Here is a 13,219-nt window from a genome sequence, read left to right as displayed (position 1 = left end):
TGTCTCAGCTGTCAAGGTGTTTATAGTCTAAAGGGGAGACAATCTGAACAAATACGAATATATTCAGAACATGAATAAAATGAATGCAACAAGAATGAAAGCTTATCAAAGCATAGGAGAGGTGGTCAGGGGTGGTGCAAGAAAGGCTTTACCTAGAAGCCTTTAAATTTAATCCTTCACCTAGAAGGAGTTTAATTTTGAAGGAAACCAATAATGTCAAGGGCAAAGAGGAGGGAATGAATCCCAGGTAAACAAGCAAGTAGGCCTGTATGGCATAGGGAAAGGGAGCATTAAAGTGTTAAGAAGATTGGAAAAATATTATGGGCTGTGAAATTGTCAAATTGACAGTTGTCAGAGAAGTCTATATTTTATCCTAAAGATAAAAGAGCTATTGGAGTTTACTGAGCAAGGCAATAGCATGATCATACATGCTTGAGGAAAATCACTCTGATACATATGTAGAAAAATGATTAAAATGGGAAAAGTTCAAGGCAGAGAAACCAATTAGGAGGCTATTACAGCACTAGTAATGAGAGCTTAAATTAAGGTGGTACTTATATGAAGGAAGTAGAAGAGACTTATTTGAGAGATATTGTCAGTCAATAAAGATTTATTAAACACCAACTACAGTAAGCACTGGAGAAACAATTAAAGGCAAAAGATAGTTCTTGCCCTCAAGGAGTTTATAACCTAATGATGGAGGCAACAAGCAAACAAATGCATCCAATTAAGTTATATACAGGAAGAATAGCAAATAATTTAAAAAGAGAAGGCACTCTAATAAAGAGGGATTGGAAAGTTAGGATCTGAAGGAAGCCAGGAAAGCCAGCAACTGGAGATGAGGAGGAAGAGTATTCCTGGCATGGAGAACAGCCAGAGAAAATGTCTGGAAGTAAGAGACAGAGTATTTAATTTAAAGAATAGCAAAGAAGCCAGTGTCACAAGTTGAAAAAAAGTGGTAAGGAGAAAAGTGTAAGACTAGAAAGCTGGGTGGCAGAAAAGGGTATTTAGGTCATGAAGAACTTTGAACACAAAACAGGATTTTGTCTTTAGTTCTAGAGGCAAAAGAAGTCACTGGAGTTTGTGAGCAAGGACGGGGTGATTGGAGACTTAAAAAAATCACTTTGGCAGATGAATGGATGATGGACTTGAGGCAAGCAGACCCACTAGCAGGGTACTAAATTATTTCAACTATGAACTAATATTGTGGATACATAATGAACAAAATTTGGTATATGACTAAATATATAGGATGAAAATGAAGAGGATAACACCAAAATTTCAAAGCTGGGTGACTGGAAAAATGGTGGTACTCTTGATAATAAAAAGAAGGAAGGCAAAAGAGTAGCAATACTGTCAAAAGTTCTGAATACCTTATTTCAACATTAATGCTAAACAATAAAAGCACAGAAGGACAAGGAAGATGGTGACAGGAACTGACACATTCCATATGAGCAACAGTTGAAAGAGTTAAGGATGTTTAGCTCAGAGAATTTGATTAGAAGCTGTTTTCAAATATTTAAAAGGACTTAACAGAGAGGCAAGTGTGAATTCAATATAATTTTCTAAGAGTAACTACAAAAAAACAGAATGGTCTGCTTCTTGAAGTAGTTCTGAAGTTTTTGAGTATTTTCTAATCTGTAAAATTTGAATAATACTTGCACTTCAATTCAATTCAACGAACCTTGGTAATTTTCAGGAAAGGGCACTGTAAACAGGAAAGCACTAATAAATGTTAGCTGCTGCTCAAAAGACAACCAAGAACAGGAATATAAAAAGCTTTAAACTAGATTATCAGAGGACTTCAAACTTGGAACACGTATGTCAAGACTTTCTCTAGTATATTTTGATTACCCAAAAATGTCTAATTAAAGACAACTATTAAAGGTCAAAATCACTGACCTCAAGAATACATTTTAAATAAGAAGAACAATTGTCTTCCCTAATAATTTAACAGAATCACATTCTTTGTATTCAATTTTGTAATGAAAAACTAGTGTTATCAAAGTTAAATATTAACATTTCTACTGATTCTACACATATATGGGGTGCCCAGATTTAAAGATAACATTTTATACAACAAAAACATCTATTCTGAAATAAAGTCTTGTATATTGTTAACTCAGTAAGGTGTTCAATGTTCTGGTTAACTACAATGTAGTATTACGCAAAAAGGCTCTAAGTCAAAATGACATCCCTTGTTATTTATAATCTCTCTTTGATGGGTTAACAAAATGGCACTGTTCCAATTACACAAAAGTTATTTATCATGATACTCTAAGAACAGGAAAAGAAAACTTATATTTAGGTATTTCTATGTCTTTAAATTTATATTTCGAAAGAAACCAACATACTTAATATGAGGCATTTTTGATTGAAGTTACTTTGTAGAGTTTATTCCTAGTCAGTTTTTAAGTATTTACTTTGAAATAAATTAGTAGCTTTTAATAGCTTTAGAATCAATTTTTAAAACTACTTTTAGAGGTACTGATATATAGTGCTTACTTATGCACAGTTCGTGGTGTGTGTGTGTGTGTGTGTGTGTGTGTGTGTGTGTGTGTGTGTGTGTGTGTGTGTAAAACAGAACCTAAAAATACTAGGAGGTTCCACCTTAAAAATATTTCCTTTAAATGTCCTTCGTTGTTGTTTAGTGGCTTCAATTGTGCTTGACTTTATGGGATCTGGTTTTCTTGGCAGATTTTGGAGGGATTTGCCCTTTCCTTCTCTAGCTCATTTTACAGATAAGGAAACTGAGACAGAGAAGTTTAAGTGTTGTCCAGGGTCACACAGCTAGTATCTAAGGTCAAATTTGAAGTTAATTCTTCCTGACTCCAGGTCTGGTACTTTATCTACTGCACCACTTCATTGTGTTATGCCACAGTTCTCTTTTATTGTCCTGACTCAGTTTCCCTAATTATCTTGACCCAGTCCTGACTAAGTTTCTCTAAATATTCTGCCTCAGTTTATATAATTGTCCTGCAAAACCTCTTTTCCCTCTTTATCAGAATATTTGATAAGGATAAAAGATCTTATGTTTTCAGAATATCAGAATGCCTCTCCCCATCCCAAGCTATCGGAATGTTACATACCCTCTTATCAAGATGCCTCTCCCCATGTCTGGGGTGTCCCCCACTACTATGTCATCCCCCTCTCTGGAGGCTCATCCCATCCTGTCAAGTCCTGCTCCCGCTCTCAGCACCCTGACTCTGCCGCCTCTGTCTCAGATTACCCCGAGTCTGAGCCATGTGTATATAGGTCATTGAGAACTCACATTGTTTGCTGGATTCTTGGAGATGATAGTCTCATTCAGCCCTGGGACCAAACCATGGATCCATTTGGTCCCAGCAAATCTCTCCCTTTAAAATAAATCATTAAATACTCCCTAATCTCTATACTGCCTCTGTTTCTCCGGCATTACAGTTGCTCTTAAATAGTTTATCAATTATTACAAACAAGTCTAGCTTTGAAGGTTTAGTTCAGAATTTTTAGATTTTTTGATGAAAATCCATGCTGAGAAGGGAAATTTTGATGGATAGATCTAAGAAAGTGGAACACCAGAGTAGTATTAGATAACTTTGGTGTAAGGAAAAGGAAATAAAAAAGAAAAAAGAAAAAAAAAATTCACTCAAATATTCCTGCCTTCTAAATCAGCCATATGTCTAGTTACTCAAGTTCACAAGTTCAGAGTTATTTTTTATTTTTCATCTCCCAGGGACAAAATACTAATATTAATCCAATTCTCTGCACTCACATGATTACTTTAGTTCAGGTATTATCACTTCTCCCTTGAATTACCACAGCAGCCTAAATAGATTCCAAGCTTCCAGTTTTGCAAAATATGCTGAAGACATTTATCAAAAAGTATTCCACAAGTACAAATCTGACTATGTCACTTTACAGCCAAAGGAGATAAAGCTATAATCTCTGAAACTGAACTCCTAAGTAACCAGAGTTCTATCTTTTCAGGCTTATACTCTATTCAAACTTCCTTACCAATCCTGGCATTCGATTTCTAGCTTCTATGCATCTCTCTAGGCTGTTAATATATATTCCTTCTTCACATCTACCTCATAGAATACATATAAATATATAAAGATATATAAATATATACACACACACACATATACACACCCCTTCCTTCAAGACTTTATCCACGTAATTGAATGGATGCCCATCAATTGGAGAATGGCTGGGTAAATTGTGGTATATGAATGTTATGGAATATTATTGTTCTGTAAGAAATGACTAGCAGGATGAATACAGAGAGGCTTGGAGAGACTTACATGAACTGATGCTGAGTGAAATGAGCAGAGCCAGGAGATCATTATACACTTCGACAACAATGATATTGTATGAGGACGTATTCTGATGGAAGTGGATTTCTTTGACTAAGACTCAGTTTCAACTGATAAATGATGGACAGAAGCAGCTACACCCAAAGAAAGAACACTGGGGAATGAATGTGAACTATTTGCATTTTTGTTTTTCTTTCCGAGTTGTTTTTACCTTCTGAATCCAATTCTCCCTGTGCAACAAGAGAACTGCTCGGTTCTGCAAACACATATTGTATCTAGGATATACTGCAACATATCTAACATATATAGGACTGCTTGCCATCTAGGGAAGGGGATGGAGAGAGGGAGGGGAAAAAATCGGAACAGAAGCAAGTGCAAGGGATAATGTTGTAAAAAAAATTACCCTGGCATGGATTCTGTCAATATAAAGTTATTATAAAATAAAATAAAATATTAAAAAAAAAAGACTTTATCCACATGTCATCTCCTCTGAGAAAACTTAGCCTATTCCATTTTTGGGTAGTTCATCCATTATAAGTCGTCAACCCTGCAATGAATTCGTCCTGGACAATTCCAACAGTAATCTCTTATGCATTGGAGTCACTAGCTCAAATATCTTAAATTAAAATTACTTCTGGGTATTCAAGGTCTTATACAATCTAGTCTTATCCTATTGTCCTATTTCTAATTCCTTCCTTCCAGGTTCCCCTCTATACCCCAACCAAACTGATGTACTTGATTTCTCAAATATGCATGACACTCTCATATACACTACCTACAGAAGGTTCAAAGTCCTTTAAAGCACAATTCAAATGGCATTTTTTCCATGAAGTTTCCCTTCCCCTACTCATCTATTATGACAAAATCTATTATTCCTCACATTCATAAATTACCTTAAAAATGCTTTCATCACAATAATTATTACCCCTATTTTACATATGAGGAAATTCAAAAGTTTCAATGTCTTAATCAAGATCACAGTTTGGTTTTGGACTTAAAAAGTCCCAAACTACCACTTAATTCTCATTCTCTGTCTCTGCCTATCACAGTGTAGTTAGCTTTGTTTTGTAACTGAACACATTTATCATGTATAAAAGCAACTTGTATTAATATCTCACAGCATCACAGACTTTAGGTATGAAAATCAGTTAATCAATAAGCATTTAAGTGTGTACTACAGGCCAGGCTAGGAGAATGGAGAAAAGCATCAGACAGTCTCTGACAATCTAATAGGGAGACAAGATGCAAACAACCATGTACAATCTATGTATAAGATAAATAGGAAAAAGTTAATGAAAAGAGAACTGGAAAATGTTTCTTGAAGAAGGGATTTTAACTGGGATTCTAAGGAAACTCCAGACTCACAATCTAGGTATCATCTTTGACTCTTCATTCTCTCTCCCCCAATCAATCTATTAAGCCTTACAGATGCAACATGTCTTGTACACAGATTCTCGTCTCTCACACTTCCATCATTCTGAAGTAGCCTTTCTTCAATAAGTTTTCCTCTGTTCCTCTTACTTTCCATCTGAAATAATTTCTAATTATTCACATAAATGTGTATGTAGACATATACATCTTGTTTATGGTATATAGTTGTTCACCTGTTGTCTCCCTCATTTTACTGTAAACACTTTGAGCTCAGGAACTGTTTTTGTATTATTAGTAGTAGCACTCAATGACACTGAATAAATGCTCATTTACTTTATGACCTATGGCACCGGATATTGATGACCATCCTCTCTTCCTGGATATTCTCTTCTAGAATACATATTATCATTATACATGGCCTTCTTCTCCTTCTTCATTACAACTCTTAAGATGGAATGAACATTTACCCCTAAGGTACCTGTGATTTCCATTAGAGCAACCAGTCCCTCCCTCCCCACCCCCAATTGATGAAAATCAACTTTGGAATGCATATTCTCTTTGTAGGTTCCTCTACCTTTAGAAAAATGAAACACTAAAACTAGGACAGCTAGGTGGTGCAGTGTAGATAGATTTTGGGGCCTAGAGTCAGAAGAACTCTGAGTTCAAATCTAGCCTTAGACACTTACTAACTATGTGACCCTAGGCACATTTATTCCTTGATGAATTAAGTTTCCTCACTCCAATCTCTTTGCCAAGAAAACTCCAAAGGGGACCAGAAAAGAGTTAGACACAACTGAAATGATCAAACAATTATTAGCTACTCTATTTCTGGCAGATATCCATGTAAATATTGACATCTTCTATCATGCTTCTACTAATTATCTATTTCCTTTTTCTGTCAAGGTAACATCTACAATATATTCCCATTACAAAATTCTTACTGATTTTCACCCAAAAGTTCTTAACTTCACTGGGCCTCTAAATGTATATTGACCCAGAGGAATGAGAGGCAGGGCCCAGCTCTAAAGTATCAATCAAAGGACAGGTGGGGCATGATAGCAGCTGAGGTTACACCCAGAGAGACTTTAGAAATTCAGAACTCTGATGTCATCAACCAACAGAAAAGCAATCAGGATTAAAGTTGGGAAGAATACAGGCCTTTTAAGACAACAAGACAATATCCAATGCAAACAACTCCAATGTAATTACCAGATGATGAGGAGAAATCCCAAACTTGGTAAATAGAAGGGAATTAGATTAACTGCTTGGGGAAGAGGATCTGCTTATATTTCCACAGATGGAGAAAGAATCAAATGGCTGACAAGGAGACTGTTAAAAAAGACTTAAAATCTTCAGGAATCATTGGATTTCCTGACACAAGAGGAAACTGTTTTAGTTCTTGAAAAACCAGCAAGAATCATTGGGTTCCCTGAGATGAAAAACTGTTGATGAGACTTTTTGCAGTACTTCAGAGCTTACAGGAATTATTAGATTCCTGGCACATGAACTAATGGACAATGGATTGCTTATGGACTATTTCTAGGACTTATGGACATGTGTAAATTTTCAGGTTGATTTATGTTGTTACATTACTACAAGCCTGTGTTATATTGCTATGTGCTTATGTAAATTATGTATAATGCCTCCCATATTGATGGATTTATGTATACCATGTATATCATATTGATGGATTTATGTGTACCCCTTCAGAAACCCACTAATCTGATTAGATATTTCTATTCTAACTCTGGCTCCTAGATTTCCTGAGTTCATGAACAAATATTCTTAATATGGAAAAAAAAAAAAAAAAAAAAAAGCAGTGTGGCATAATAAATGGAACACTGGACTACTTAATGGAACATTGACTGGGTTCAAATTTCATCTCAGACATTTACTGACTCTGTGATTCTAGGCAAGTCATGTAACTTTTCAGTCTGTTTCCTCATCTGTAAAATGTCACTAACCTCACAAAATTGCTTTGAAAATCAAATGACATGATACAAAGAAAATAAAATGTTACCCTGCCCTTCTCCCTCTTTATTTTGTTTCATTTAAATATAGTACACTGATTCAGAACCATATTTCAAGCATGAATCTCATCCTACCAAGTCTGAGTAGTATCTATGAGGTAAAAGTAACATGGTTTTGAAGAGTCTACAGGTCATTTTTTGTGCCTATACACTGTGCTTATATATAGATAGATAAATAGATAATTATCTAAAGATATGAACTACTTACCTCTTGACTGTATTTTGTCAACTTCTAGTTGCCTCAAATGCTACCTTTTCTACATTATATTACAGCTATTTCCTATGGTTATCTAGGCCTGACGGACAGAGAGAGAGAGAGAGAGAGAGAGAGAGAGAGAGAGAGAGGGAGAAAGGGTTTTCTTTTTCTCCCTTCACTTTTAATTTCTGATTAGATTTATAAATTCCAGGAAAAAATATTTATACTTATACTTGTTAGGTATATTCTAACTCTGACTGGGAAACTACTGTGTCTATTTGAATAATTACAATACAATTTAATATATTATTCCAATACTTTAATTTAAAATTAACCATGCTCTGGTTTTGATATTAACTCACCCATAGTGGCAATCAGCTTGACAAATTGTTCTTTATGAAACTGGATCTCCCATCAGCATTCTTTAAATCCCTTAAAAAAAAAAAAAAGAATAATATTTTAATAATTATTATATATTTAAAAAATAACCGGCAACATTTATATGGCAATTTAAAATTTGTAACATATTTTACATGTTATCTCAATGATCCTCACAATCCTGTAAGATAAAACAATATCATATATCATTCCCATTTTACAGATGAAGAAACTGCAGCTGATTAATGTTTTAAGTGATTTTCCCAGAGTAGAGTTAGTGTCTGAATCAGGATTTGAACCAAGTACAGCACTTTATTTACTGTCATCTAAATCAAGGCTACTTAAATCTTTTCCATTCATAATTACTGTTCATCTGAGATATGTTTACATGATCCTCAGTATGTAGGTATGCATATCAAAGAAATTTATTTTTAAACAACTCTGGTGTGTATGTGTGCATGTATATACATATATAATTTTGCCATTTATTAAATGTGATACTTGCATACCAAATAGATGGATGTGCTTATTTATTTTTACATAAAAAAATTACATCTTGGCAGAATATTTGGTATTTTTTAATGTTGCCAAGTTTTTTTATATACATCCCCAATTCAGTTACACGACCCCAAAAGGGGTTGCAAACCATACTTTAAGAAGATTTGACCTAAACCACCCAGAAAGACCCAAGTTCAAACGTGACCTGATATACTGAGTGCTCCTGAATAAGTTACTCTACCTCTGGCTCCTACTTTCCTTAACTATAAAAAAGAGATCATAATAGCACTTACCTCCCAGGATTGCTATTAAAGATCAAACGAGATAAGATCTATAAAGTGCTTAGCACAAAGAAGGAATTAATTAAAGACTTGTTGATTTCCTTTTCTGTTCATTCAGTAAAACAAAAAGAGAAACTATCAAGTGGAAAAATTATCTTTTCATCAAATACCATTTCATCTTTCTTTATACCTTATCTTTTCTAAATCAACTCTTTTTCTGCACCATAATTTATTTTCCTCCATTCCCAATGCTAACCCTTTTAATAAAGGCTATAATATCCTTTAACATCAAATTCCTTTCTTTCTTATCTTATCATGATTCATGTCTTTTCAAAAATCATTCCTGAATTACTCCCACCATCTGTCTGACCCATCTTTATCCTAATCACCTATTGCTGAATAGTCAGAAAAAGCTAACAAACTCAGCAAATTGGAATCCCTTACAAATTTATGTGATATAAATTCAACTGGCTCCTAATTACAATAAGACAGTCCTTTGACTCTTCCATAATTGATACTCTTATTCTTTAAAATGGCTATCTTCTTCTCTCCTCATACTCTGACCTCATATTTTTAATAGAAAACAGAAAACATTTGTTATATCTCCTCCCCAATCAGGCCATATGAAAAAACAGTACTTTTTTTTTTTTGATAAGAAAAGAAAAAGGTTAGCACAACTGATTGACAGTGAAAAAGTATGAAAACATGTGTAATACACAACATTTATGGACTTCCCACTGCCATCAAGAAGTATGTTGGGGATGTTTTCTCATATTTCTTCATTCAAATCCTACTTATTCTTCATAATTTTGTTATATTTACTTTTTTTGGGTTATATTTACTTTTGATTTTTTGGTGTGTTGTTCTTTTAATTTTTGCTGTAGTTACTAAGTATATTGTTTTGTTGGCTCTGATGACTTTATTATGCATCAATTTATATAGATCTCTTTATGCTTCTCTGTATTCGTTATATGCATAATTTATTATGGTTCAGTAATATTCCATTAGTGCATATACTACAGTGTGTTTAGTCATTTCCCAGTTCATGGACATCTATCTTGTTTCCAATTATTAGCTATCATAAAAAGTGTTATAAATATTTAGGTGTATATGGGGACTTTTAATTGGCTTTCTTATGGTACATGCCTGATAATAGAGACTCTGGTCCAAAGGGTATAGACATTTTAATTACTTTATTTGCATAATTCCAAATTGCTTCCCAAAATGCTCCACCAAAAATGTATTTGTATGTTTAGTATATGTATGTTCTCCTAGTTCTTCCAACATTGACTGTTGCCATTTTCAATTTGCAGGATATGAAGGAAAATCTTAGGTTATTTCAATTTGCATTTCTCTTTTTATTAAATATCTGGAGCATTTTTTTCATTTGATTGTGAACATACTGCAGTTCTTTTGAAAACTGTCTTCATATCCTTTGATCACTTATTTTTGGGGAAATGGCTATTAGTTGTGTGTGTGGTTTATGAAATTTATGTAATTTGGATACCAAACCCTTTTCAGAGAAATCTGATAAAGATTTCCTCTCCCACTTAACTACTTTTCTTCTTATTCTAGATATATTAATATTATCTACATAGACGCTTTTCAGTTTCTAGTAGTCAAAATTATACACTTTCTTATGTAATTAACTGCCTCTTATCTCTTGTTTGGTTTTGAATACTATATCTAACCATAATTGTGACAGGCAGATGATGTTTTAAAAATAGTATATCTTTAATTAATATTAAGGTCATATATTTATTTGGAATGTTCTATGGTATGTGGTGTGAAGATATGGGCCTAAGCTTACTTTCTGCCAAACTGCCTTGAAGTTTTCTTATCAATTTTGATCAAATATTTGTTAACTTAAGTTTTCTATTTTATCAAATACTGTATTATTACTGAGTTAGATTACTATATTAGTACTAGAGTTAGTACTGAGTTGAGAAACTGAGAGTTTCTGAATCTGCCTTGTATAGTCTGTTTCATTGATCTCTCAGCTTTTCCCTTATTTTTAAAAACTTTTATTCATTTTGAACTTCAATATTAAAAGAAAAAAGAGGACACTTTCAAGTATACAGCACAAAATCTAAAAATTCAATATAAAATCATGAATTTCCATTTCACAAAGTTTACTTTAAAAATAACAACAACAATGTAATAAAAATACAATGCAGGCTTTTCAAAGCTACCTTGCTTTTCTGTGTTTCTTTAAAAAAAATTTTTTTTGTTGTTGTTCTCTGCTGAACACTTTTACATTTTTTTCTCTCTCTCCCAAACTAACTCTATATCTATTCTTTTTTATTTTTGCTTTTTGCTGAGGCATTTGGGGTTAAGTGACATGTCCAGGGTTACATAGCTAAGAAATGTTTAAGTGTCTGAGGCCACATTTGAACTCAGGTCCTCCTAACTTCAGGGCTGGTGCTCTATCCACTGAGTCACCTTGCTGCCCCTCTATATCTATTCTTTAACGGATACAAGATGCTTTGAGAGTCTGCTGCTTATAATACAGTGAAGTTTTTAAGTACATCCACCTCCCTTCAGCTTTACTTCATTTCCTTTGATATTGGACATCTTGTCTGTATCTAAATAAATTTTTAAAAATTATTTTATCAAGCTCGGTAAAATCCTTTTGTGATTTGATTGGTGTTAAGTTTGAAAGTGTGAATTAGTAGTATTTTTATTTTAATTATTATAAATTTATATATTATATGTATATAAGAGAATTAGAATTAGAATAATTATGGGATAGTCACAAGCAATGAATATTCCTTATGTATTGAGATTGTTATTTTAGATTTGCTTTTTAGGCTATTTTTTAAAGGAGTACTTTGTAATCGAATAATTATACAATTCATTTGTGCGCTTTAGGAAATTAAGACTAATATTTTATGCATTTTGTAGTTATTTGAAATGGGATTTCCCTTTCTATTGCTACTTCATACATTTTGTTATAATATAGAAATGCTGATTTTTAAGGATTTCTTTTCTAGCCTACAACTTTGCTGGAGCTATTATTTCAATTAGTATTTTTGCTTATTCTCTGGGGTTTGTCCAAGCCAACCGACATGTCATCGAGTATATTTTATCTCTTTACCTATCTTTATATCCCTTTGATTCATTATCTTGTTTTATTTCTATTACTAGCATTTAAATAATATTAATTAGAGTAGGCATCTGTACTTAACACTTTTATTTACTGTAAAAGGTTCTAATATATCTCAATTGTATATAAAGCTTGCTTTTGATTTTAGATAGGTACTTAAAAAAAAAGTTCATCTATGCCTACACTTTGTAAGGTTTTTAGCATAAAAGAGTTTTACTTTGTTAAAGGCTTTTTCTGCAGCTATAGAGATGATCATGTGGTTTTGGATGAGTTGGTTTTTAACATGACTATGTTGTTTGTTATCCTAACATTGAACTACCTTTGCATCTCTTGATCATAATGATTTCTTGCTTAAATTACTGTAATCTTTGATAGAATTTTTGAGTCAATTAATTGAGTCATTAATAATACTGACCTGTAGTTTTCATATTTTTTATTTCCCTGGTTTAGGTATTAAGAGCTATATTTACCTCACATTCTGAGTGTTATTCCTCCCTCAATTTTTTGAGAATAATTTGCTAAGTGTGGTTACTAACTATTCTTGAACACTTTGATAGAACTGTTAGCCTCGGAATTTTTTCCTTTAGCAGTTGCTCTAGATCAATTTCCTTTTCTGATATTGAGTTATTTAAGATCTGTATCCTGATAGTTTGGCCATTTTATATTTTTAAAAATGTTTTTCTATTTCTTTTATGTTTTTGATCTGTTAAGTGTATAATTACTCATAATATGTTCTGATTATTCTTTTCATTTAGTCTGGTTTTATTGTGATTGTTGCCTTGCTTATAGGTTATTTTATTGATTTGATTTTTGGTTCTCTTTAATCAGATTAGTTAAAAATGTTATCAATTTTATTAGTCTTTTCAAAGAACCAGCTTTTAGTTTTATTTATCATTTATAATAGATTTTTGGTTTTCAATTTACCTGTTTTCTAATTTTTAATATCTCTCTTGTGCTTATTTTAGGCTTATTTGTTGATTTTCTAATTTTTTAAAATGCAGAGTCAATTCATTAATCTTTTTTTTTCCTATTTTGTTAATTTGTGAGTTTTAAGGATAATTTTT

General features: G+C 32.9%; 1 protein-coding gene across 1 annotated transcript in view; it reads right to left on the bottom strand.

Annotated features, from left to right (window-relative positions):
• Positions 1-8,326, bottom strand: part of MAP3K2 (mitogen-activated protein kinase kinase kinase 2) — a 75,414-nt gene extending 67,088 nt beyond the window's left edge. The window contains exon 1 of the mRNA XM_051985693.1: positions 8,255-8,326. Within this exon, the coding sequence (XP_051841653.1) occupies positions 8,255-8,258 (4 nt within the window). The 5' untranslated portion in view covers positions 8,259-8,326. The remainder of the gene's footprint in view (positions 1-8,254) is intronic.
• Positions 8,327-13,219: the final 4,893 nt, after the last annotated feature.

The sequence above is a fragment of the Antechinus flavipes genome, chromosome 3 (genome assembly GCF_016432865.1).
Source record: "Antechinus flavipes isolate AdamAnt ecotype Samford, QLD, Australia chromosome 3, AdamAnt_v2, whole genome shotgun sequence".
Classification (NCBI taxonomy): Eukaryota; Metazoa; Chordata; class Mammalia; order Dasyuromorphia; family Dasyuridae; genus Antechinus; species Antechinus flavipes.
The sequence above is the reverse complement of the archived record's forward strand: the minus strand, read 5'-3'. Positions and strand labels throughout refer to the sequence as shown.